Source organism: Rhinichthys klamathensis, unplaced genomic scaffold, assembly GCF_029890125.1.
Source record: "Rhinichthys klamathensis goyatoka isolate OS25496 unplaced genomic scaffold, OSU_Roscu_1.1 h1tg000029l_1, whole genome shotgun sequence".
NCBI classification, from domain to species: Eukaryota; Metazoa; Chordata; class Actinopteri; order Cypriniformes; family Leuciscidae; genus Rhinichthys; species Rhinichthys klamathensis.
Window position 1 is genome coordinate 5,012,501 of NW_026606579.1, and position 26,041 is coordinate 5,038,541.

The following is a 26,041-nucleotide window of genomic DNA, read 5'->3' on the forward strand; positions in this document are numbered from 1 at the left end:
GTGTGTGCAGATGTGTGTGTGCAGATGCGTGTGTGTGCAGATGTGTGTGTGCAGATGTGTGTGTGCAGATGTGTGTGTGCAGATGTGTGTGTGCAGATGTGTGTGTGCAGATGTGTGTGTGCAGATGTGTGTGTGCAGATGCGTGTTTGCAGATGCGTGTGTGCAGATGTGTGTGTGCAGATGTGTGTGTGCAGATGTGTGTGTGCAGATGTGTGTGTGCAGATGTGTGTGTGCAGATGTGTGTGTGCAGATGTGTGTGTGCAGATGTGTGTGTGCAGATGTGTGTGTGCGTAGATGTGTGTGCAGATGTGTGTGTGCAGATGTGTGTGTGCAGATGTGTGTGTGCAGATGCGTGTGTGTGCAGATGTGTGTGTGCAGATGTGTGTGTGCAGATGTGTGTGTGCAGATGCGTGTGTGTGTAGATGTGTGTGTGCAGATGTGTGTGTGCAGATGCGTGTGTGTGCAGATGTGTGTGTGCAGATGCGTGTGTGTGCAGATGCGTGTGTGTGCAGATGCGTGTGTGTGCAGATGCGTGTGTGTGCAGATGCGTGTGTGTGCAGATGTGTGTGTGCAGATGCGTGTGTGTGCAGATGCGTGTGTGTGCAGATGCGTGTGTGTGCAGATGTGTGTGTGCAGATGTGTGTGTGCAGATGTGTGTGTGCAGATGTGTGTGTGCAGATGTGTGTGTGCAGATGTGTGTGTGCAGATGTGTGTGTGCAGATGTGTGTGTGCAGATGTGTGTGTGCAGATGTGTGTGTGCAGATGTGTGTGTGCAGATGTGTGTGTGCAGATGTGTGTGTGCAGATGCGTGTGTGTGCAGATGCGTGTGTGTGCAGATGCGTGTGTGTGCAGATGCGTGTGTGTGCAGATGTGTGTGTGCAGATGTGTGTGTGCAGATGTGTGTGTGCAGATGTGTGTGTGCAGATGTGTGTGTGCAGATGTGTGTGTGCAGATGCGTGTGCGTGCAGATGCGTGTGCGTGCAGATGCGTGTGTGTGTGTGTGTGTGCAGATGTGTGTGTGCAGATGTGTGTGTGCAGATGTGTGTGTGCAGATGTGTGTGTGCAGATGTGTGTGTGCAGATGTGTGTGTGCAGATGTGTGTGTGCAGATGTGTGTGTGTGTGTGTGTACAGATGTGACGTAATGACGCAAAGACATGCTCGAATTAACCGCTGAAATCCACCAGCACCACTGGAGTTAAAAACATTATTACAAGCTTACCGCTTTGGATTTGAAATTTGGATTTGAAATTATTTTGGATAATTTTTAACCCAAAAAAGCTACGGACTCCAGCTTTAAGTAGACTGCGTATGATTGTTTGGCCGGAAGCTAGTTATTTTAGTCGATAAAGCTTTAAATATGGATACTTTTCTTACACGAACGCATCGCTTCAGAAGGCCTTTATTAACCCCCAGAGACGCATGGAGCACTTTTATCATGAATAGATGCACTTTTATCATGAATAGATGCACTTTTTGGACTTCAAAACAGAAACGGCCATTCACTGCCATTATAAAGCTTGGAAGAGCCAGGACATGTTTTAATATAACTCTGATTGTATTCGTCTGAAAGAAGAAAGTCATATACACCTAGAATGGCTTGTGAATGAGTAAATCATGGGGTAATTTTCATTTTGGGTGAACTTTCCCTTTAACACTGGCACATTGCGTCTGCTCACCCAGAAGGACGAGGTCCAACACATGGGCATCTGGCTGGACAGACGCTCTGTGCATCGGGAGCCAACCTCGGCTGTCTCTTTCCTTATAGGCATCACTGTACTTGTGCAGTTTCCTTAATGCCAACACATCACCTGGATAACATTACGGCACATGCTGAATATCAAGCCATTGCCTAATCAGAGCAATTGATGATCAGTAAAAGGCCACACATATGGAGTACCTTGATGTATAGCAGATAAAATCTGGAGGTTTTCGTCACTGGCTGATTCTAAAGTGCTGCATGAGACAATTAAATATGTTAGGAAAATGTTTGAAATAATACAGGTGAAACTCGAAAAATTCGAATATCGTGCAAAAGATCATGTATTTCAGTAATTCAACTTAAAAGGTGAAACTAATATATTATATAGACTCATTACATGCAAAGAGAGATATTTCAAGCCTTTATTTGTTATAATTTTGATGATTATGGATTACAGCTTATGAAAACCTTTCACAATATTCTAATTTTGAATTTGGGGTTTTCATAAGCTATAATGGGTCTATATATAATTTGCATGTAATGAGTCTTTATAATATATTAGTTTCACCTTTTAAGTTGAATTACTGAAATAAATGAACTTTTGCACGATATTCTAATTTTTCGAGTTTCACCTGTATATGCTGAGCATGCAAGATGTTTGTGCGTACTGTACCTTAGTGGTTCGTTCAAAACAGACAAACTGCAAGCATCTTGGAGGCTCATTTGAATCGCAAACTCAATGAGCGGATCTTCGTCCATTTGTTCCATGAAGTCCATTGTGTTTCAGAGGTCAGACACACGAACAAACTTCAGAGAACTTCAGTCATCAGATGGATTATAAAACTCGCATGGATTTTGGTGTAACTCTGTTCTGACCGTTTATGATAACCGATAATCAGAAGAAATGTCATGCACCACCCAGCGCTGCGAGACACAGACTGAGTTTGTTATTGCATGTCCTGAAGGATATATTTAGTCCTGACCTGCTTTCTCTAGACACTGAGAATGCGGGTCACTTTGACACGACTAGGCTTTGACTTCCCACACAAACACAGTGTTTAGTTTGCTTTCTTAAAGCCTAGACAGAAGACATAAAATATATTAAAAACTGCACATGTCTGATTTAAATACACATTACCTGAATGATAATTATTTCCTGATGTGTAGCTGTGTTTTCATACAAATGTGTTGTTGTTGTTGTTGTTTGTAATGACAGGTGACTGTTGCCCATGTTTTGTCATTAAATGAAGTCTTGGAACCAAATAAATTTGACTGATTTGTGTTACTGTTCATGTGTGTTAATAGTTCTGGGACATGACATAAAAAATATGGGTAACACTTTACAATAAGGTTCATTAGTTAACTAACATGAACTAACAATGAGCAATACATTTATTACAGCATGTATTAAAATTTGTTAATGTTAGTTAATAAAAATACAGCTGTTCATTGTATGTTCATGTTAGTTCACAGTGCATGTTAGTACTAATGTTAACAAATACAACCTTTGATTTGAATAACGTATTAGTAAATGTTGGAATTAATATTAACTAAGATTATTAAATGCTAAAGAAGTATTTTTCATTCTAGGTCATGTTAACTAAGGACTGATGTTAACTAATGAACCTTATTGAAAAGCGTTACCGAAATATGTAAGAAACCACTAAAATCGTGTTATGGAATGGATTCGCTCTGTTACATTTTAATCATGGAGTCCTGAGTTCGACTCCCACTATTCTTTATAGCCAGGCTATTAAATAGTATTTTTATTTATTTATGTTGTAGCTAAACTAAAAAAGAAATCATCCGAATTGAACAAACTCGAACATCATTCATCGCTTGCCAGTCATTGAGTTCCCAACAAGAGCTTTAAAGTCTCATAAATAATGGACCAGGCTTACTTTACTCTAATTGCGATGAATAGTTTATCATATTAAAAAACTCCTTTAAAAAAACTCTCTGTCTTAGGAAATAAAACTTGTCAAACTAATCTTGGAGTTCTGATTTGAATCGAATCCTACTTTACTGCTGTTTGCAATTGTTGCTGTAGTTAAACTGAAATGAAATAAACACTGATATTGTCACAAACTCTGTGGCTCAAAGGATAACAGCTTGCCTTTTTAGTTTGTTTATGGGATGGAATATGTGCTGTTTATTTACACTGAGATGTCATCTTCATTGTTAAACTGTATTAGTGGGCGGATGGAAAACTGGCACTGCACTTCAGGGCAGCACTAGAGGGAACCAAAGTGTAACTTTTTGCGTGTGGTGGAATATGATTCTAATAAGACCTTAATTAATTGAACTATTTAATACCCTTATTGGTGGTTTTATATATTGTAATTGTAATTATTGTTTTATTGACGTCTTTCCTCGGTTGAAGCTTACTTAGTTTCATATCAAAAGTTAACTCTGTCTTGTCTGACAGCAATATCACTGTGTGAGAAAAGTGAAAACTGCCTGAGTCTCACGCTGAATGCTTTTCTATCATATAGTTCATCATAAGGCACAAGAAGGGCACAACATGGAAAGGAGGATAGACCACCTTTACCACTGTCTGCAAATGCATATCGACATCTGAACAATAAACTTTGAAGCAGCTTGACTATCCTTTCCCTCTGTGGTAATTTCTTCAACTTCCATACACTAGCCTATACAAATTCGGAGCACCAAGGCTAGATTAGACCACATTATCTTCTTAAATTCAAATGTAAAGGTTTTATGTAAAGGTAGATTTAGTAGCCTAATCATGGCATTTTCATATTGTGCTTGTAGACTCACTATGATACTGATGCATTTGGGTGCTAACATCACCATCAAGTTTTCCACTATGTATAATAAACTCGTATTTGAACAAATAAATTATACTTAATTAAAGATTACAAAATATCAAAGGTGCTAAAGCGCGTCTTTACACGATTCCGTCCCACAAATCACTCCGTGTGAAATCGAAGACACGGAACTCGTTCCTAGTGCGCAAATACGTTTTATCGTTTTATGTTTAAACCAAACAATATGGAGAGTTACTAGTTTTAATATATGCGTTAACTAGTGATACAAAAATATAAACAATGATTTGTTCTGGAAAAAAAGATGTACCTTTTATAGGCTATTGACATTTTGTCTGTAGACTATGTATAAACCTGTAGTAAAACAGAAATGTCTGGAATTATTGCAAAAGCGGAAACTATCAAGTTGCTGCAGCAACAAATTGTTGTGCAATAACTGTCTGCCAGTGCCAGCCTATCGTTATACCCCTAAAACCCTCTTCCGACCCCACCTACATCAGACTCAGCGAGTTCGGGCCGGCAGGAAAAACTTTACGCATTTTTTTTTTTGATTTTTTTTTTACGGTCATACTTTGTATTGCTGCTGCGCATCTGTGCTGTACGGAGTCCTGTTATTATCTGTTACATGTTACTCAAGTGTTTTGTGCAGAGTTTTAAGAATGAGTGAAGCAGAAGAAGACATTCATGAGCTGGACTCAGAAACAGAGAATGGAGATGTTGAGATGGGTTTAATGTCTGAAGTGGGTGAGTTCGGCATCTTTACAACAATATATCGCTATCTTACATGATTCAGAGTGAAAGATGACAACATCCTGGCTTGCAAAAATATGTTCTAAGAACGTTCTATTTTCAGTTTTGTAAATGTTTTAAAACTTTTTTCTCGGCTATGCGATCGGAACGTTCCATTTTAGAATTCTTCATACATTTTGGGAATGTTACTTTTGAATGTTCTCTGAACGTTCTGAAACAAACTAACATTATAAAAGAAATGTTACACGGACGTTTAACTAAAACGTTTCGGGGAAACGTTTCCCCCTTTTTACTTTTTCTTTCTAACGTTTGTTTTCTATTAATGTCACTGGAAGATGTTTGTTCATAACTTCGAGAAACCTTTCCAGAATGTTATCAAAAGTTCGCAGAAGATTGCCTGTTAGCTGGAGTCACACTTTTAGTTTCTTTTTCGGTGCAGCAGGTGTGGTGAGCGACAAGAATTTATAACGCATATATAAACGCATAAATAATGTGCTCAAACTCGTTCAGTTGCAGAGAATACATATTAAAAGAGCTAGTCTCGAAAACATTTGCATATGTCAGGCCCAAAACAATACAAAACGATCTAACCAGAAAGACAAGTTACACACTTCACCAGCATATGGCCATTTAAACTCTCTCTTTACTGATACTGACTTTACTTTTGATTCAAACTAAGTACATGTGTTTTATGTAGGCCTATATTGTGTGTCTATATTAATGCTTAATTATGTCAATTCCTTTGCCCTACTTTTGATTCTGTTGCATTTTACTGCAAGAACAACACAAAAATGTGATTCAATTAGACAAATGCACGTATTTTCATTAATAATATATGGTGATATTCATTGCACAAATACATGTGTCTGAAATGCACTAAGGATTTTCCTTTGTGTCAGCCCTGCAGCTCTGTTTTATGGACAGTTTAATTTCATAAGCTGGAATAAGTCTGTGTGGTGGAGGCGTGATGGGACAGATGAGTTTTCCTTGTACGGGCTGTTTTCAGGCCGTTGCTATAGACATTTTCCATCCAGCCGAGCAACATCTGATTTGAGTTAATGTTTCCCATTATGCTTTGCTCTCTGGTTAGTTTGTTTTGGTTGGGTTTTCCCTTCACTGTAAGTAAACATTAAATCAGAGAATTCCAAAGTGTTCACATGCCGAGTGTAATGTAGTTTGATTTGTTTGAAGGGAAAAATGTTTAATGCTGAATGCATTGAAAATATTATGTAATCAATAATTAATTTAAGTATGTTGATGTATTACTACTTGTTAGATACACTTACCTAAAGGATTATTAGGAACACTACTGTGTTTGACCCCCTTTTGCCTTCAGAACTGCCTTAATTCTACGTGGCATTGATTCAACAAGGTGCTGAAAGCATTCTTTATAAATGTTGGCCCATATTGATAGGATAGCATCTTGCAGTTGATGGAGATTTGTGGGATGCACATCCAGGGCACGAAGCTCCCGTTCCACCACATCCCAAAGATGCTCTATTGGGTTGAGATCTGGTGACTGTGAAGGCCATTTTAGTACAGTGAACTCATTGTCATGTTCAAGAAACCAATTTGAAATGATTCGAGCTTTGTGACATTGTGCATTATCCTGCTGGAAGTAGCCATCAGAGGATGGTTACATGGTGGCCATAAAGGGATGGACATGGTCAGAAACAATGCTCAGGTAGGCCGTGGCATTTAAACGATGCCCAATTGGCACTAAGGGGCCTAAAGTGTGCCAAGAAAACATCCCCCACACCATTACACCACCACCACCAGCCTGCACAGTGGTAACAAGGCATGATGGATCCATGTTCTCATTCTGTGGACGCGAAATTCTGACTCTACCATCTGAATGTCTCAACAGAAATCGAGACTCATCAGACCAGGCAACATTTTTCCAGTCTTCAACTGTCCAATTTTGGTGAGCTCTTGCAAACTGTAGCCTCTTTTTCCTATTTGTAGTGGAGATGAGTGGTACCCGGTGGGGTCTTCTGCTGTTGTAGCCCATCCGCCTCAAGGTTGTGCGTGTTGTGGCTTCACAAATGCTTTGCTGCATACCTCGGTTGTAACGAGTGGTTATTTCAGTCAAAGTTGCTCTTCTATCAGCTTGAATCAGTCGGCCCATTCTCCTCTGACCTCTAGCATCAACAAGGCATTTTCGCCCACAGGACTGCCGCATACTGGATGTTTTTCCCTTTTCACACCATTCTTTGTAAACCCTAGAAATGGTTGTGCGTGAAAATCCCAGTAACTGAGCAGATTGTGAAATACTCAGACCGGCCCGTCTGGCACCAACAACCATGCTACGCTCAAAATTGCTTAAATCACCTTTCTTTCCCATTCTGACATTCAGTTTGGAGTTCAGGAGATTGTCTTGACCAGGACCACACCCCTAAATGCATTGAAGCAACTGCCATGTGATTGGTTGATTAGATAATTGCATTCATGAGAAATTGAACAGGTTTTCCTAAAAATCCCTTTAGGTGAGTGTATTATCATAGGTAAGGGCTGCAGATTCATATCTGATCACAGAAGTTGTGATTCACCTGTTGGATGTTTCCTTTAATTTTATTTTAATGCTTTTTTCCCAGATTATTCTGAACAGGTGCCAACATACAAATCTAGACCAGATGGTGAAGCTGCGCCAAAAGTGAAAAAGGTTTGTTTCTTTTCTGTCCATCTTGACAAAGACAAAACTAGAAGAATTTTAGGAGAATTAATTCAGTAGCCCAAAGCCATTTATTAAGGAACTTTAATGGCCTTTTATTTAATAAAATATCTTTTGCATGACTAAATAGAGATGACTTTGAGCTTCCTGTGATATCAGTTTGTCGTTTGCAGGTTGATTTCAATGGAAACCCAGACTCGCTGTTTTTCAACGATGGAATGAGAAGGATTGACCTTGTTTTGGTCTATGAGGATGAGTCTAAAAATCCATCAGAGAAAAAAGGCTCAGTTTATAGGAGAAAAGTAAGTCAAGGTCACATGAACACTTCATTTACTAATCTTCATGACTCCTCGACTCTTAACCTAATAATTACCTTGATGATAAAGTCAGGACGAAACGGAAGTAGCAACAGATCCTTTCTTCCGTATTGTGACATACATCTGAGTATAACGCATTATTGGTGGAAAAAAGTGGGGCGGGGATTTGGTTCTATGCATCGGTTGTTGATTGGAGGTTGAAATGTGGGCGTGGCACTCAAAATATGGTAAGGGCGGAGTTTAAGTGCATTAACCAATAGAAGAATTCCTGCTTGCGTAACCAGAGAAAAGTCTGTCACTAAACATTATGAAGTGAAAAAAAAAGTAAAAATGAAACATGCATAATATATATAAATTTAAAGGGCTGTCAAATCGATTACATCTAACATAAAAATTTGTGTTTATATATAATATGTGTGTGTACATGTAGATATATACTGTATATAGGGTTCCCACGCGTCCTGGAAAACCTGGAAAATGAAAGACCAATTTTCCAGTCCTGGAAAACACATGGAAAATGGGAAAAAAAGTAAAATGTCCTGGAAACGTTTGTGTTGTCCTGGAAAATAATTTTCCCTCCTTGTAGATGAACGCAAACGGGTTAAACATTTTACGCATAAATGTCTGTTTTCAGCTGCCTTCAACGGGTAATATTGGGCGAAAGCGCTTGTCTGCTTTCATTTCTGCATGTAGCCAGCACAGCGCCCCACGTGCCACAAACCTGCCAATATGTACGCATTTTGCGTAGCAACAGGCCGGGATTACCCAATGGGCATTATGGGCACGGGCCCAGGGGGCCCATGCGCACTTGGGGCCCAAGCAAGTGGACTATTTTTTTTTTTTTACATTTCCGATAGCGGAGTGTACATTTGCACTACATGCCTGTCTTTTTAGCAAAAATATACCCTTCACTAAATATCTACAGTGTCGTCGGGCGTGTGGTGCTTGAAAGCAGCTTTTGACGCGTTCGACCCGAGTTCGAATCCGCCTTTTGCCGAACTCTCTCTTCTCCCTTTTCCCAACACATATGAGATGTAAAATGTATAGCCTATACCATAAAGGTCTCTAGCGTTATATTTTGTCAACGAAGTAAAATCGAAACCGTGATATGGCTTTGTGCCTTTATAAAACAGCACAAGACTGTAATTAAAGGTCCCGTTCTTCGCGATTCCATTTTTCAAACTTTAATTAGTGTGTAATGTTGCTGTTAGAGCATAAATAATACCTGTAAAATTATAAAGCTCAAAGTTCAATGCCTAGCGAGATATTTTATTTAACAGAAGTCCCCACAAAAAAAGGGGGCGTGGTCTTGTTGTGCTCCTATGGAGAAGAAGCACTTCAGCTGCGCATGCATCTCCAATTTATGGTAAGAGGCGCGACCTTTCCGGGCAACGTGCGACAAGCTGCTGTAGAATCACAACACAGGAACCGCTGGCACAATCAGAACTCGCTTCGTATTTCTGAAGGAGGGACTTCATAGAACAAGAAGGTCATCGGGCTGTTTTTTGGACAGTGAAAACAATAAAAATACTATGCTTTTTTACACGCGAAACATGAACACATGTTATATTGCACACTGTAAACACAATCAAAGCTTCAAAAAAACATGAAGAACGGGACCTTTAAGTAGCCTATATAGCCATTCTGTTTGTGCTGCGTGATTTAAAGAAAAGTGCGCTCTTTGCTCACGCGATCAGCATGGTTATTTGGTGTTTTCTCCAAAATAAAAGCTCAAAGGTTTATTTCTTGCAAGTATTGTTTTTAGCATAGTAATTGATTCGCACTGTAGCAGCTGAAAAAGTCTTGAAAATGTCCTGGAAAATCATTTCAAGAATGGAGTGGGAACCCTGTGTGTGTGTGTGTGTGTGTGTGTGTGTGTGTGTGTGTGTGTGTGTGTGTGTGTGTGTGTGTGTGTGTGTGTGTGTGTGTGTGTGTGTGTGTGTGTGTGTGTGTGTGTTTGTATGTATGTATGTATGCATACAAACACATACATTTACTATTATATATAAAAATATATGTGTATATGTAAAATATATAAATACACACACATGCACACACATATATATATGTATATATACACATTATATAAACACAAACTACTGTGTATGATACGATTAATTACGCTTAATCGATTTGACAGCACAAATATATATATATATATATATATATATATATACATACACACACACATATACTGTATATATACATACACACACACACACATACTGTATATATATATATATTTACTGTTTTGTTATGCCTCGATTTTGTTATTTCTCTTCTTATCAATAAACATTTTTTACAGTTTATTTTCATTTCATGCCAACTTTAAACCCTAAATGAGTAATAATTTGTGAGATTCACACACATACTAGAAACCTTAATCACTAAACCTAACATCTAACTCAAGCCCCAGACTATTTTCTTAACAACGTCATCGTCATACATACACAGCAAAATCAGCAAGAGTTTTTAAACTCTTCTCTCTTTTTTCATTTATCATCTAGCAAAGACGAAGAGAGTGTTTTGAAGGAAGCCTGATGGATTTTGGTGTGGAATTGGAGGCGACACAATCCGTAAGTTGTTTAATCGCACATTTAAATAAGACTTCTCCTAGAGATGTTTTTCTTCCATAAGCATCAGACCCGCAGTTCCTCTTTCTTTATTGACATTCTTGTAATTTCCTGCTTCATTAATGCCTGGTTTATATCAGTTCCACCAGTAAATATGGATTCTCAGGAAGGATACGGCCGGTCTTGTCTCAACCTGTTGATCTGATCTCCAGGAATGCTATTGTTTTAGACAAAGGCACGTACACCTTCCTGTAGCGCTGATGGGGAAAGTTTCCCATCTCTCTGTGTTTTGCAGGTGATCGATGAGAAAATGTTCTATGTGAAACTGCACATGCCTTTTGAAACGCTGTGTTCTTACGCTGAAGTCCTGCATATCAGACTGCCCATCCAGCCCAATGATCTGGCCCCAGAATCCTCCGGGTACAACTGCCTCACCAAGCACTTCTACCCCAGCGAAGACGTCATTGCTAAGGAGACGAACTACTTCACGGCCCCCTTCAGGAAGGATCAGCTGAACCGCTTTTGCGTGAAGGACAGAGATCAGTTCTTCACGCCAGCCATGAGGAGCAGAATGGTGCGTTGAACATTGATTGATTGATTGATTGATTAATACTTTATTTATCCCAAAGGGAAATTTAGGTATCCAGTAACATACAAAAACAAAAACATACATAGAAATATACATACATTAAAACCTATAAAAAAGAATTAAAATACAATTACCTTATAACACCGTAGTCACAGTAAGCAGTGCAAAAACAGTAAATAGTGCTAATGGAGTGGAGATGTAGGTAAACCATACAGATACAGATGGAAGTACAGCTGGAGGTAGAAAAATTGTCCAATTATCTATTATCCTCCCTGTTGTACAGTCTGAACATCTTAAGGGCCCTATCATACACACGGCGCGACGCAAGTGTTTTTTGCTAGTTTCAGCCCGACGCAATTTTCATTTTCACGTACTGCGCTACGTTGTTTAAATAGCAAATGGATTTGCGCTAGGGGTGGGAATCTTTGGTCACCTCACGATCCGATCCGATTCTGTGAGTTACGATCCGATTCCAGATCCGATTCCCCCCCCTTATTAATTCATTAGTTTACATAAGTAAGTACTTTTTAAAAAATAATTACAAATTAATATTTTTTTATTAAAACAGTTGTATGTTAAGAAATTTAAACTAATATAACAAATAATAAACAAAAAGAGCTTTCAGAAGACTATAGATTATCTGAACGTTTTCCATTCAAGAACTGTGAGTGATTTTCCTTCATCTTTACTGTTGTTTTTTACTATGACATCATAGACTGCGGGAGATCTATTAAGCTGTATTCACTCACGCATCTCTTTTGAAATAAAAGAAGTAATGCGGTGTGTCCTGTCCGTTTAATCCCTTAAGACATAACTGGCTGTGTTTACGTTAATTTTGCACAAGTACATTAAACCACTACACGGAGTCGCACAGCCGCATGCGCGAGCAGTCTCACAAACAAAGCGCGCGTCAGCATTTGAAATTGAAAGCCGCCTTCTGTTAGTGAGGTTCATATTTTAAATATATAAGTCCACTGCATTCCAAACCACATAAATGATGACTTCGTAGAGCATTTGTAAGGAAAATACCGATGGGCGAGACAGCACACTTCAAGTGTAACATCAAAGAAAGCGCGCGTCTCTCACAGCGTGTGCAATGAAGCCTGTGAATGTCCTTGTAATTCGCTTCAACCTTTCCGAACTTTATGAAAGATTATTTTACGGAAGGTTCGAGTGGAGTGGTGTAGGCTATGTGTGTGAGGAATTGGAATCAAGCAGAATACGGGTCTCTAAACCAAACCAAACTAAACGTCATCGCACATCTGGTTATAAACTAGCTCAGAATCGATCCAGAATCGTTGGAGAGAGAATCGCGATGCATCGATGGATCGATTTTTTCTCCCACCCCTAATTTGCGCCCATGGGCTTCTGGTTCAGACGCGTTGTTGGTGCGTTACTATTTTGAGGAACTGAAATAGACTGAGCCATTGACCATCTGAAACCTCTAAAGTAAATAGCGCAGTATTTTATTTTGTTATTTAAAGAGTGTGTTAGTAATATGAGCCTATAAGCAGGTCCACAACGCGCGTACACTCTGCTCATTACACACACAGGGACGCGCAACAGCACACAAACATCTCTCGCGTTTAACCTCTCGCACACACACACACACACACACACACAGCTTTAACCTCGCACACGAGCAGATCCGTTTCCTCGCTAGAGAAGCGTTCGGTTTTTCCGCTTGCAAATTGCGCGTGTAAATAGCGAATCCGACATCATGGCACGAGCGCAACTGGCTTTTAAAGGGAATGGGAGATGAGACTCTGATTGTTTTTTTGCACGTTACGCCCAAAACACACCCATTACTCATTAAGAGAATAGAGACAACACTTTTAGTGCATGCGCCGGGAGCGCCGACCATTTTTCCCGTCGTTAAACTAGCAAAAGTGGATTCAGACGCCCTGAGTGCGCTTTAGACCATGCACTTAGATGGATAAAATAGGGCCCTAAGAGTCGCTTGCACTTTACCTTGACCTGTCTCTTACTGATGTACCGTTGGTTACAGGCGTACTACGTCCTCAACCGAGCTCCGTATGATGTCAAAGGAAACGTGAGGAAGTATGGCTTCTCCAAACTGCTGAACGGAGGCGTGTACAAAGATGCGTATCCATTACATGATGTAAGTAACCAATAACCATCAGACACCACAGGTGAAAATATCCACATACTTTCCCCAGGCACAGTTAGGCTTAAAGTAACACCAGGGAACTTTTGCTCTCGGGGTGGGGTCCCCCTACAGTTGGGAAACAGTATTGTCCTCTAGACCTCTACTACTGTCGTAAACTACTGTCGTCATCCTACATGCACGTGCAATTGTTGACAACCACGATAGCCCTGAACACTGTAGGAGGGTCACATGCAGGTGTTCTGCTTGCGTCTTGTCTGAAATGTCTTCATCCCAGGTACAGTGGCATATATTTCAGCATGTCATATGAATATAATTTCATGGGTTTTATTTTTTTCTAACGACAAATGATCGCGATGATCACGTTTACAAGCCAGCGTCATTATAGTAGCCTAGTCTATTGGTTACCGTTTTACTGGATCTATATGATACTTCAATGCAATGTTTGAGTGGTTGATAATAACCATATATCGTCAATATTATAATATCAAGCTACCATAAATGAATCAGCAAATTTTACAAATCGATTTGCATTATAGCTTGAGGCAAGACAAATAAACAAATATCACAGACATGTTAGGTATCCTAAAATATAATTTTGTACATCTTATATATTTACTTGCAAGAATGTAGCCCCTACCAAACTTGTGCACGCCGTTTAGACACAGGCTTTCATTTGATTTTTTTTTTTTTTTGCCAAGTCTGCATCGGTCGGGCACCCTCCTCCTCCTTCAGCTCACACCAGGGAGAAAATGCTGGCCCAATGTTGATCCTCGTTCTGCCTTTAACGCGATCACTTTCTCTTTTTCTCTTTTTGCTTTGCTCCGATAAAACCTTTGCTTTCTTGTTTTTCTGTGCTGCTTCGGCCATGACTATAACATTTGGCTCGCACGTCCGATTTTAAGGAAGTGGGGGTGGTGGTGGAAGTGACGTATATGCCGTAAAGCAGTCGAATTTTGTAGTTCTCTTTGTTCGCCGGTTACTACCCGAAACCCGAAGTTTAAAAGTACGATTAAAAACGCTACAGACCCCGTCAGGCTATGGCAGACGTGTCATTCAACCTATTGTAAGTCGATGTACCATCACAAGAGACTTGGAAATATATTATGAAGGTTGAAAAGTTACCTGGTGTTACTTTAATACAGTTTACTAAAACTATTTTTTTTTTTAAGTTTTAATTGAAATAAAGCTGAAATCAAATAAAACAATATATATATATATAACATGAAAAACTTAAACTAAATGAAACTTTCTAACTGAAGTTTAATATTAATATTATTTATTTTTATATTAAAAATAAATCTAACCTAAATAGTAATATTTAAAAACACTAGTAAAATTAGAAAAGCACATAAAAATGACTACAATTAATCTACAATAAAAAAATAATAATAAAAAAGTAAGAAAAAAAATAGCTCATTCAAAATACTAATAAAAACTATTTTATATATATATATATACATATATATATATATATATACATACATGTATGTGTGTGTGTGTAATAAATAATAAAAAAGATACTAGCTAACTAAATATATTTGTTATGAACATAATACATTATTAAAATAAATCAATTATAAATAAAAAAATATTTTAACTGCATATAAAAAAAATTATACATTTTAAAAGTAACTGTGTAAAAAAAACTGTGTACAGGAAAACTGTAAATATAAATAAATAAAAAATAACTAACTAGCCACCTAAATAATTTTGACTAAATTAATAATAAATAAATAATAGCACAATGTATAAATATAGCAAATTAATATAAATAAATCGAATATAAAAAAGTTAAATGCAATAAATAAATAATATATCTTATAGTGCAATACTGTAGTGGTGAGTAAAAAAGGCTTGCACTTTATTTTAAGGTGTCCTTGTTACAGCGTTATTATACATTTAAGTACGGTTTGCAAGTTACGTTTAAGTAATATTAATTAACACATGTACTGACTGTAGGGTAGGGTTAGGATTAGGGTTTGATTTAGTTGCATGTAATTATGCATCATTTATTATAGTAAGTACATGTAATATATGTAACAAGGACATTGTAAAATAAAGTGTTTGTTACCCAAAAAAGTAGTTTAAACTGGATGTAGTTCATGTAGAGTGACTGAGGTGATGCACGAGTACTTACTGCAGTATTAAATGATCACTAATGTGCTTTTTGCTGGTGTTTTTGTGATTTATGTAACAGTGCAGATTTAATGTGAAGTCTAAAGAGCCCAGTTGCCCAAATGAACGATTTCTGCTTTACAACGAGTGGGCGAATCCCAAGAGCTTCTACAAGATGCAGCCGCTGAACCTGATCAGGTGTGTGTTTGTGTCAGAAGACTATTGCATTCATGCAGTTTGTGTTTTTACTCTCTATTCTGACTTCTGCTTCCCTCTAAATGAGGGATAATGCAAATTCATCAATTATGAAACGAGTTCGAGTCAGCTATGAAGCAGATGTACAGAAAACAATAGTGTCGTTCAGTTAAATGTTGATTTAATTCAGTTCAAGTTCATCAATTATGAAATAACTTTGTTTCAGCTATAAAGCAGCTCTGCTAAAGACCGTTTAGTTTTGGTGCATCAATTAAAAAAAGTTACACATAGGTAAATAGAGGACAAAAATGTCCGTGTCAATAAACGGTCATAAAAATTTGAAGCTTGGGAGCACAGACTTAAGTTTGGTATCATTTTAAAGAAGGCAAAAAATGTCTGTTTTATATGGAAGCTTGTTTCCGCCACTGAATAATAAAAATAAATAAATAATTGCGACTTTTTATCTCACAATTGCTAGATATGAAGTCAGAATTGTGAGAAATAAAGTCGCAATTGCGAGATATAAAGTCGCAATTCTGAGAAATAAAGTAGCAATTGCGAGAAATAAAGTCGCAATTGCGAGATATAAAGTCGCAATTGCGAGATATAAAGTCGCAATTGCGAGATATAAAGTCGCAATTCTGAGAAATGAAGTTGCAATTGCGAGATATAAAGTCACAATTCTGAGAAATAGTCACAATTGCGAGAAATAAAGTCGCAATTCTGAGAAATAGTTGCAATTGCGAGATATAAATTCACAATTCTGAGAAATAAAGTCGCAATTCTGAGAAATAAAGTTGCAATTCTGTGAAATAAAGTCGCAATTGCGAGATATAAAGTCACAATTCTGAGAAATAGTCGCAATTATGAGAAATAAAGTTGCAATTGTGAGATATAAAGTCGCAATTCTGAGAAATAAAGTTGCAATTCTGAGAAAGTTGCAATTGCGAGATATAGTCACAATTCTGAGAAATAAAGTTGCAATTGCGAGAAAAAAGACAGAATTGAGACTTTTTATCTCACAATTCTGACTTTTTTTCTCACATAAAAATAATAAAAATAAATAAATAATTGCGACTTTTTATCTCACAATTGCTAGATATGAAGTCAGAATTGTGAGAAATAAAGTCGCAATTGCGAGATATAAAGTCGCAATTCTGAGAAATAAAGTCGCAATTGCGAGAAATAAAGTCGCAATTGCGAGATATAAAGTCGCAATTGCGAGATATAAAGTCGCAATTGCGAGATATAAAGTCGCAATTGCGAGATATAAAGTCGCAATTCTGAGAAATGAAGTTGCAATTGCGAGATATAAAGTCACAATTCTGAGAAATAGTCACAATTGCGAGAAATAAAGTCGCAATTCTGAGAAATAGTTGCAATTGCGAGATATAAAGTCACAATTCTGAGAAATAAAGTCGCAATTCTGAGAAATAAAGTTGCAATTCTGTGAAATAAAGTCGCAATTGCGAGATATAAAGTCACAATTCTGAGAAATAGTCGCAATTATGAGAAATAAAGTTGCAATTGTGAGATATAAAGTCGCAATTCTGAGAAATAAAGTTGCAATTCTGAGAAAGTTGCAATTGCGAGATATAGTCACAATTCTGAGAAATAAAGTTGCAATTGCGAGAAAAAAGACAGAATTGAGACTTTTTATCTCACAATTCTGACTTTTTTTCTCACAATTGGGAGTTTACATCTCGAAATTCTAACTTTATAACACATAATTGCGAGTTTATATCTCTTTATATGACATCTTTTCTCAGAATTGTGAGATATAAACTCGCAATTGCGAGTTATCAGGCCAATTCTAAGGGAAAAAAAGACTAACTTTTTGCCCCTCAGAATAGTTTATCTCTCACAATTTCGACTTTATATCATGCATTTCTGACTTTATATCTCGCAATTCTGACTTTATATCTCGCAATTCTGACTTTACAACACGCAATTTCAGCTTTATATCACGCAATTCTGACTTTATAACACGCAATTGCGACTTTATTTCACGCAATTCTGACTTTATATCTCGCAACTCTGAGAAATAAAGTCAGAATTGCGAGATGTAAACTCGCAATTGTGAGAAAAATTCAGAATTGTCAGATAAAAAGTCAGAATTGTGAGATAAAAAGTCGCAATTACCTTTTTTATTTTTCATTCTGTGGCGGAAACAAGCTTCCATAGGTTTTATCGGTTTCAATGGGGACATTTTTGTCCAAAAGGCGCTGAGTATTTTGGGAGTATTTTGTGTACCTAGTGCAAATTTTTTTTTTTTTAAAGAAAATGGCGGTGGAATAGTAAAATTCCCAAAAAAATACACACCTGTGCCAAATTTAATGCAGTTGGCATTAACACAGACAAAGTGAGCAAAAAAACAAAACTGAAAAGGACAAAAATGTCCATAAGGATGCACATGGGTTAATATGCACTTGAACTTGGTTTCAGGAAGTATTTCGGCGAGAAGATCGGCATTTATTTTGCCTGGTTGGGTTTCTACACGGTCATGTTGTCCCTCGCTGCTGCAGTCGGCCTCGGCTGTTTCATATACGGATTCAGAACCAGAGAGAGCAGCACATGGAGGTACAGCACCCTCATAACATCACGCCGTCATGCTCTGATACACACAGTACTTGCACTTACAATGTGCTTTGACTCATTATAACTCTGTTTGGGCAGCAAAGAGGTGTGCGACCCTGAGGTTGGTGGACAGATAGTCATGTGCCCGCAGTGTGATAAAGACTGTCCGTACTGGAGGCTGAACATCACATGTGAGTCCTCTAAAGTGAGTAATCAAATAAAGTGCTTCTGGGCCAAAACTATAGAGTGTAAAAAACAATATGGGTGTAGATTCCGTGACATCACGTGTAATGTTTATGAAGAGCATTTTTGAAGCCCAAAGTGGGCGGAGCCAGTCGTCGCCATCTTGGCAGCGTCACTCCCGGATGAGATTTTTTTTTTTTCAGGATGGTAGGGGAAGGTACCGCCTTTTTCGCCTCTGATTGGCTAGAAGGGCTCTCCTCCGATTGGTTATTTGATTTGGCCGTGAAACGTAATCTCTTCAGATGAGAAGTTACACATATACACACACACTACACACACATTACCTCTAAACCTACCCATCACACACACACTAACCCGACCCCTAAACCTACCCATCACACACACACACACACACACACACACACACACACACACTAACCCGACCCCTAAACCTACCCATCACACACACACACTAACCCGACCCCTAAACCTACCCATCACACACACACACACACACACACACTAACCCGACCCCTAAACCTACCCATCACCAGTGTTGTGCTAGTTACTAAGAAATAGTAACTAGTTACAGTTACTAGTTACTTCGTTCAAAAAGTAACTCAATTACTTTGTTGATTACTTACACCAAAAAGTAATGCGTTACTGTTAAAAGTTACTTTTTAGTTACTTTTTTAAAGAAAGTTCTTAAATGTTCCCATTAATGCCCTTTAATGCGTTATGGTCTATACAAACACAAAACTGACTTAAACAGAAAGTAATTTTTAAACACTATTTTATTTAAGTCAGACCAGCACAAACTGAATATATCAAGGATTTCTGAAATAAATAACAAAACAAGCATTTTTAAAGCTAGTGACTTGTTTGCTTTCTCAACATTGATATGTTCATGCAGCTGACAGTATACGTTTTTACCACTGTGGTTTTTACTGCATGAATTAATATTTGAGCAATACAATTGTACCTTGATCATTCTTGTTAGTTCATAGTAGGCCTACATTAACTAAGGAAGGACAGAGGAAGGTCCCCTGGTGGAGGCTGAGCCTCCACGTGAGCATGAAGACCCAGTCCCCAACACGTTAGACAGAACAGAGCCAAATGAAGAGACCAAAGAACCAGCCAGAAGGAGTAAGTTGAAGTGGCCGAAGTCAAATGAAGCAGAGGCATGGCGCAATTTGGACTTGGACCTGATCAAGACCCTAGAGGGATCACTGCGAGGAGGGGGCGAGACTAAGCTTAACCTGATTGGAGACATAATATACCAGACCTGCAAAGACAAGTTTGGCGAAATTGTCCCCAAACAGACGACCGCCAGGAGAGAGAAGGGAAGGAGGGAAAGGGAAATCCTCCAACTTGTGCAAAGGCGTCGGCAACTCCGCAAGAACTGGAGGAAGGCAACCCACGCAGAGAGAGAGGGTCTGAAAGTCCTGTGGGAGGAGGTCCGGAAAAGGCTAGCCGGGCTTCGCAGAGCTGAACGCATCCGCAAGCGCAGCCAGCGGAAGCAGAGAGAGCGAGCCAACTTCTTCAAGTATCCCTTCAAGCATGCCAGACAACTATTGGAGGAAAAGAAGAGTGGCAGGCTCGAAACCACCAAGGAGAAACTGGAGCAGTATGTCAAAGAGCAGTACAGTGATCCACAAAGGAGCGTCCCTTTAGGAACTCCAGGATACGTGCCCCAGCCGGCAAAGCCAACAGTTGAGTTCAACATCATGCCCCTCAAGCTCAGCGAAGTCAGACAAGTCGTGGAGAAGGCAAGGTCCTCTTCCGCACCTGGTCCCAATGGGGTCCCCTACAAGCTTTATAAGAACTGCCCCAAGGTACTAGAGCTACTATGGTATCTGATGAGAACTGCCTGGAAAAAGGAAATCATTCCATCTGAGTGGCAAAGAGAGGTAGCAGTCTTCATACCTAAGGAAACGAACTCCAAAGACATTAGCCAATTCCGGAACATTGCACTACTGAATGTAGAAGGAAAGATCTTCTTCTCAGTGCTAGCCAGGAGGATGACTAACTATCTGCTCGAGAATGGCTATGTTGACACCAACTGCCAGAAGGCAGGAGTTCCAGGTTTCCTAGGATGTGTAGAGCACTCCACTATGATCTGGGACCAGATCCAGACGGCCAAGCGGGAGAAGACCGACCTGCATGTCATCTGGCTTGACCTTGCCAACGCGTACGGATCAGTTCCGCATCAGCTGGTCAACTATGCCATGGAATTCTTCCACATGCCCACCTGCGTCAAGAGCCTGGTAGCTCAGTACTTTAGCAACTTGCAGATGTGTTTTTCCCTCCAGGACTTCACCACCGGATGGCAGCGGCTCGAAGTAGGAATCGCGATGGGGTGTACTATTTCTCCAATACTGTTTGTAGCAGCCTTTGAGATAATCCTCATCGGGGCAAGGCAAATGGTTGGGGGGATCAAACTCCCAACTGGCAAGAGGCTTCCCCCACTGAGGAGTTACATGGATGATGTCACCAGCCTCCTTCAGACAGCAGCATGCACATCAAGACTGCTGAAGAGGATGGACGAATTAATGTCATGGGCAAGAATGACGATCAAGCCCTCCAAGTCTCGGAGCTTGTCCCTCAGGAGAGGAGTCAGAAATGACAATACCATCTTCGTCATTGGAGGGGAAAAAATCCCACTTCTATCAGAGCAACCGATCAAAAGAAGGGGACTTAAGAGGAATAAAGCCCCCGGCCCAGACAACATCTGCCCCAACGTTCTCCACCACTGCGCTGCAGAACTGGCTGGGGTCTTCGCCGACATATTCAATACCTCCCTCTGTCAAAACTCAGTACCCAAGTGCTTCAAAGAATCCATTATCATCCCGGTTCCCAAAACCAAGAACATCTCCTGTCTCAATGATTACAGACCTATTGCTTTGACATCAGCAGTCATGAAATCATTTGAACGCATCGTACTCAATCACCTAAAAACTGTCACCACACCCCTCATGGACCCATTCCAATTTGCATACAGAGCCAACAGGTCAGTTGAGGACACCATCAACTTAGCAATTCATCAGATACTTAACCATCTTGAGTCTGCAAACACCTATGCCCGCATCCTGTTCATGGATTTCAGCTCGGCATTCAATACAATAAACCCGGTCAAACTGATCAATATATTACTGGACATGAATATCGATCCATGCATCTGTCACTGGATTCACAGTTTTCTCTGGAACAGGCAACAGAGGGTAAAGATTAATAATAATACATCCTCCCCTCTGTTCCTCAGTACAGGCGCACCCCAAGGCTGTGTTCTCTCGCCATGGCTATTTTCTCTCTACACAAACCAGCTCACATCACACCACAGTTCTGTCAGCCTATACAAATATGCAGACGATACAACCATTATAGGACTCATCACCAACAACCAAGAAACCGTATACCGTGCACAGATCAACCAAGCAGTGACCTGGTGTACAGACCATGATCTTCTACTCAACACATCAAAAACAAAAGAACTCATCGTCGACCTGAGACGTCAGCCATCCCCCAAAACTCCTGTGCTCATTGAAGGTGAACCCATCTCCATTACTGATACATTCAAACTTCTTGGGACACACATCAGCAATAACCTTAAATGGAAAATCAACACAGATCATATCTACAAAAAAGCCCAGCAAAGACTTTTTCATCTCCGACAGCTCAAGAAGTTCAGAGTAAGGTCTCATCTTCTGCTCCACTTCTACATGGCCATCGTTGAAAGCATCCTCACCACTTCCATCACAGTCTGGTTTGGCAGTCTTGACTCCCTTTCCCGGAAGAAATTACAGCGTATCATCAACAGAGCATCGAAAGTCATTGGTTCAACCCTACCATCCCTTGAATCACTCTACCACAAACGGACACTACGCAGAGCCCACAAGATAATTTCTGATACCTCGCACCCTGCTCACTACGCCTTCCAGTTACTGCCCTCTGGGAGGCGTTATAGGACAATCGCCTCTAGAACAACTCGCTTCAAAAATAGTTTCATTCCAAAAGCAATACACCTTTTGAACTCTGAACGCTGAGGACTGTGGATTAAGCATGACCCCTTATGTATTATGTATTAATGTGTTTATCTGTATGTATATGTATGTTACTTTATATGTTTAATGTTTACTGTTTAATGTAATGCTGGAACCTGTACCAAAGAGCTGTACTGAAAACAAATTCCACCAGCCTGGCTGTGTGGTCATTAAATAAATAATAATTAAATAAATAAATAATAATAAAAGCCTGGGGAGGCAGTACACTGCAGACCTATCTGACAAACAGATGGGGAAAACCGTCATGAAGCAGCTCTCCGACGGACTGGCAAGGATCGACCAAAGCCAACTCCCTGGGAAGTTTACGGTCTGGTGCTACCAGTTTACACTCTACAGGAGGGTGATGTGGCCCCTGAAAATGAGTGAGATTCCCTCATCAACTGTAAGTAAGATGGATGGAAAAGCCAACTCATTCATCCGAAAGTGGTTGGGGTTGCCACGGTGCCTATCTGAAACCGGTCTATTTGGAAAAAACATGCTGCAGCTGCCACTGCAGTCCATACAGTTGGGCTACATGCAAGAAAAGACCAGGTTGGTTCTCGAGCTGAGGGAGTCCACAGACGAGTCAGTAAAGAACGCAAATGCCAAGGTTCCTACTGGCCGCAAGTGGAATGCCCAAACCGAGGTCGATCAAGCTGTCGGTCGGCTACAACACCGGGAGATCATGGGCAGAGTTCAGGTAGGAAGAGCAGGTCTAGGATGGGGAGAGACGCCACGCTTTTGGTCCAAGGTCAATCGCAAGCAAAGGAAGGAGATGGTGGTAGCAGAGGTGACGAGGATGGAGGAAGATCGCTACAAAATCAAGGCCGTGGCGCAGGGTCGACAAGGAAGCTGGACAACCTGGGAGGGAATCATGAACCGGAACATCAGTTGGTCAGACGTGTGGAAGATCCCACAGGCAAGACTTAATTTCCTTATTCGTTCAACCTACGACACGCTTCCCTGCCCTCGGAACCTCCACCAGTGGTTTGGAAATTAAGAATCCTGCGTACGCACCTCATTGAGCTCACTGTACCACTGGAGGAGGGGATCGAGGCCGCCTTCGAACGGAAGAAGGCCAAGTACTCGGAGCTTGCTGCCGAGTGCCGGGAGGCTGGCTGGAAGACGACCATCCACCCAGTGGAGGTCGGATGCCGAGGTTTCCTTGGGGTGTCAACCATACGCCTCTTGAGGGAAGCAGGAGTGGCCGGAGGGAGGCTAAGGAGGGCAACAAAGGATCTGGCAGAGGAGGCAGAGAAAGGTAGCTTTTGGCTCTGGCTGAGGAGGAAAGACAGGTGTTGGGGGAAGAACATCTAACCCCAGATAACAGCAGCAGGGAGAACAGCTATCAGCTGCAGGGGGTGACAGGGAGACGTCCCTGTCACTGCTCCGCCACCAGGAGATGTTCCAGAATTGAAGGAGCGAAACGTCGGTGAACGGTGGTTTCTGGCTGATGACCCTGCAGCTGACCCATGGGCACTGGAGGAGGTGCGACAGGCAGCAATGCCCAGCAGGTGGTAACATCTTCCTGTGCAATTACAGGAGATACAAATACATCTAACAATGAATGATACTTCTACAACATTTATTAACCATATTTAATGCTAAAATTGTTATCTTATTGTAAAGTGTTGCCATTTATATGATTCAAGCTTAAAGAAGATGGCCATATTTAAATATCTGCAAAGGCCAGAGCATTAAAATTACATAAATGTAGACCTATATTACATGTACAGTCTTTCACTTTATTTGCTTAAATTTTAGAACACTTGATTAGACTTGATGTCGGCTGCATGAACACATCAATGTAAGCAATCAATCGCGTCACTAGTTTTAAAAATACAACTTCGCCGGCTAATGAATGCATAAAAGTGACCAGCTGGACATAAACTAATGCAAATAGATGGTAACAATTGCGACATAAAACATGTGGGTCAGGTCTGCGTGTGTTTTTGTCACATTGCTTTAATCGCTTGAGGTAAGTTAGCCGTTACTAATGTTATTCCTCTCAGACTCGACGGCAAGCTTCTGTTCTTTCTCTGCTGATGCAGCATCTAGTCAAAAAATGTATTATTTTATAATGATATGGCAATGTGTACTTAAGTGTTCTGTATTCATAACGTTTCGCTGTCTGTGTTTTAAATGCGCATCAAGTGCTCAGCGCTCACTGTGCAGCTTGTAATCTCCGTGCTCGCGCTGCCTCACGTGTACGTAAACAACTCAGCCAGTGAGTTTGTTATGTGTCCTCAGGTGTCCTCTCGCTCTGTATAATGCTAGCAGTCTCTTCAGTGCTCTCGTACTGTGTAATGACAGCGCACACTTCTCAGCCGCTCCAGCAACTAATTAATTTTAAAAAGTAACGGACAACGTGCCATATGGTAACGGTAACGGAGTTAATTTATTTAAAAAGTAATGCGTTACAGTATTAGTTACTGTCAAAAGTAACTGCGTAACAGTAACGCGTTACTGCCCAACACTGCCCATCACACACACACACACACACACTAACCCGACCCATAAACCTACCCATCACACACACACACACACACACTAACCCGACCCCTAAACCTACCCATCACACACACACACACACACACACACTAACCCGACCCCTAAACCTACCCATCACACACACACACACACACACACACACTAACCCGACCCCTAAACCTACCCATCACACACACACACTAACCCGACCCCTAAACCTACCCATCACACACACACACACACACACACTAACCCGACCCCTAAACCTACCCATCACACACACACACTAACCCGACCTCTAAACCTACCCATCACACACACACTAACCCGACCCCTAAAACTACCCATCACACACACACACACTAAACCGACCCCTAAACCTACCCATCACACACACACACACACACACACACACACACACACACACTACCTCTAAACCTACCGATCACACACACACACACACAGACTAACCCGACCCCTAAACCTACCCATCACACACACACACACTACAGACACACTACCTCTAAACCTACCCATCACACACACACACACTAACCCGACCCCTAAACCTACCCATCACACACACACACACACACACATACACTAACCCGACCCCTAAACCTACCCATCACACACACACACACACACACACACACTAACCCGACCCCTAAACCTACCCATCACACACACAAACGCACACACACACACTAACCCGACCCCTAAACCTACCCATCACACACACACACACACACACACACTAACCCGACCCCTAAACCTACCCATCACACACACACACACACACACACACTAACCCGACCCCTAAACCTACCCATCACACACACACACACACACACACACACACACACTAACCCGACCCCTAAACCTACCCATCACACACACACACACACACACACACACACA

General features: G+C 40.5%; 2 protein-coding genes across 2 annotated transcripts in view; one reads left to right on the forward strand and one right to left on the reverse strand.

Moving 5' to 3' along the window:
- Positions 1 to 2,773, reverse strand: part of asb15b (ankyrin repeat and SOCS box containing 15b) — a 12,948-nt gene extending 10,175 nt beyond the window's left edge. Inside the window, exons 1-3 of the mRNA XM_056245353.1 lie at positions 2,374 to 2,773; positions 1,899 to 1,954; positions 1,678 to 1,809 (exon numbers count right to left, since the gene is read on the reverse strand). Of these exons, the coding sequence (XP_056101328.1) occupies positions 1,678 to 1,809; positions 1,899 to 1,954; positions 2,374 to 2,477 (292 nt within the window). The 5' untranslated portion in view covers positions 2,478 to 2,773. The remainder of the gene's footprint in view (positions 1 to 1,677; positions 1,810 to 1,898; positions 1,955 to 2,373) is intronic.
- Positions 2,774 to 5,035: 2,262 nt separating this feature from the next.
- ano6 (anoctamin 6) overlaps positions 5,036 to 26,041 on the forward strand; it is a 34,476-nt gene continuing 13,470 nt past the window's right edge. The window contains exons 1-9 of the mRNA XM_056245407.1: positions 5,036 to 5,233; positions 7,834 to 7,901; positions 8,084 to 8,212; positions 10,735 to 10,803; positions 11,096 to 11,374; positions 13,398 to 13,511; positions 15,718 to 15,833; positions 18,276 to 18,410; positions 18,507 to 18,612. Of these exons, the coding sequence (XP_056101382.1) occupies positions 5,149 to 5,233; positions 7,834 to 7,901; positions 8,084 to 8,212; positions 10,735 to 10,803; positions 11,096 to 11,374; positions 13,398 to 13,511; positions 15,718 to 15,833; positions 18,276 to 18,410; positions 18,507 to 18,612 (1,101 nt within the window). The 5' untranslated portion in view covers positions 5,036 to 5,148. The remainder of the gene's footprint in view (positions 5,234 to 7,833; positions 7,902 to 8,083; positions 8,213 to 10,734; positions 10,804 to 11,095; positions 11,375 to 13,397; positions 13,512 to 15,717; positions 15,834 to 18,275; positions 18,411 to 18,506; positions 18,613 to 26,041) is intronic.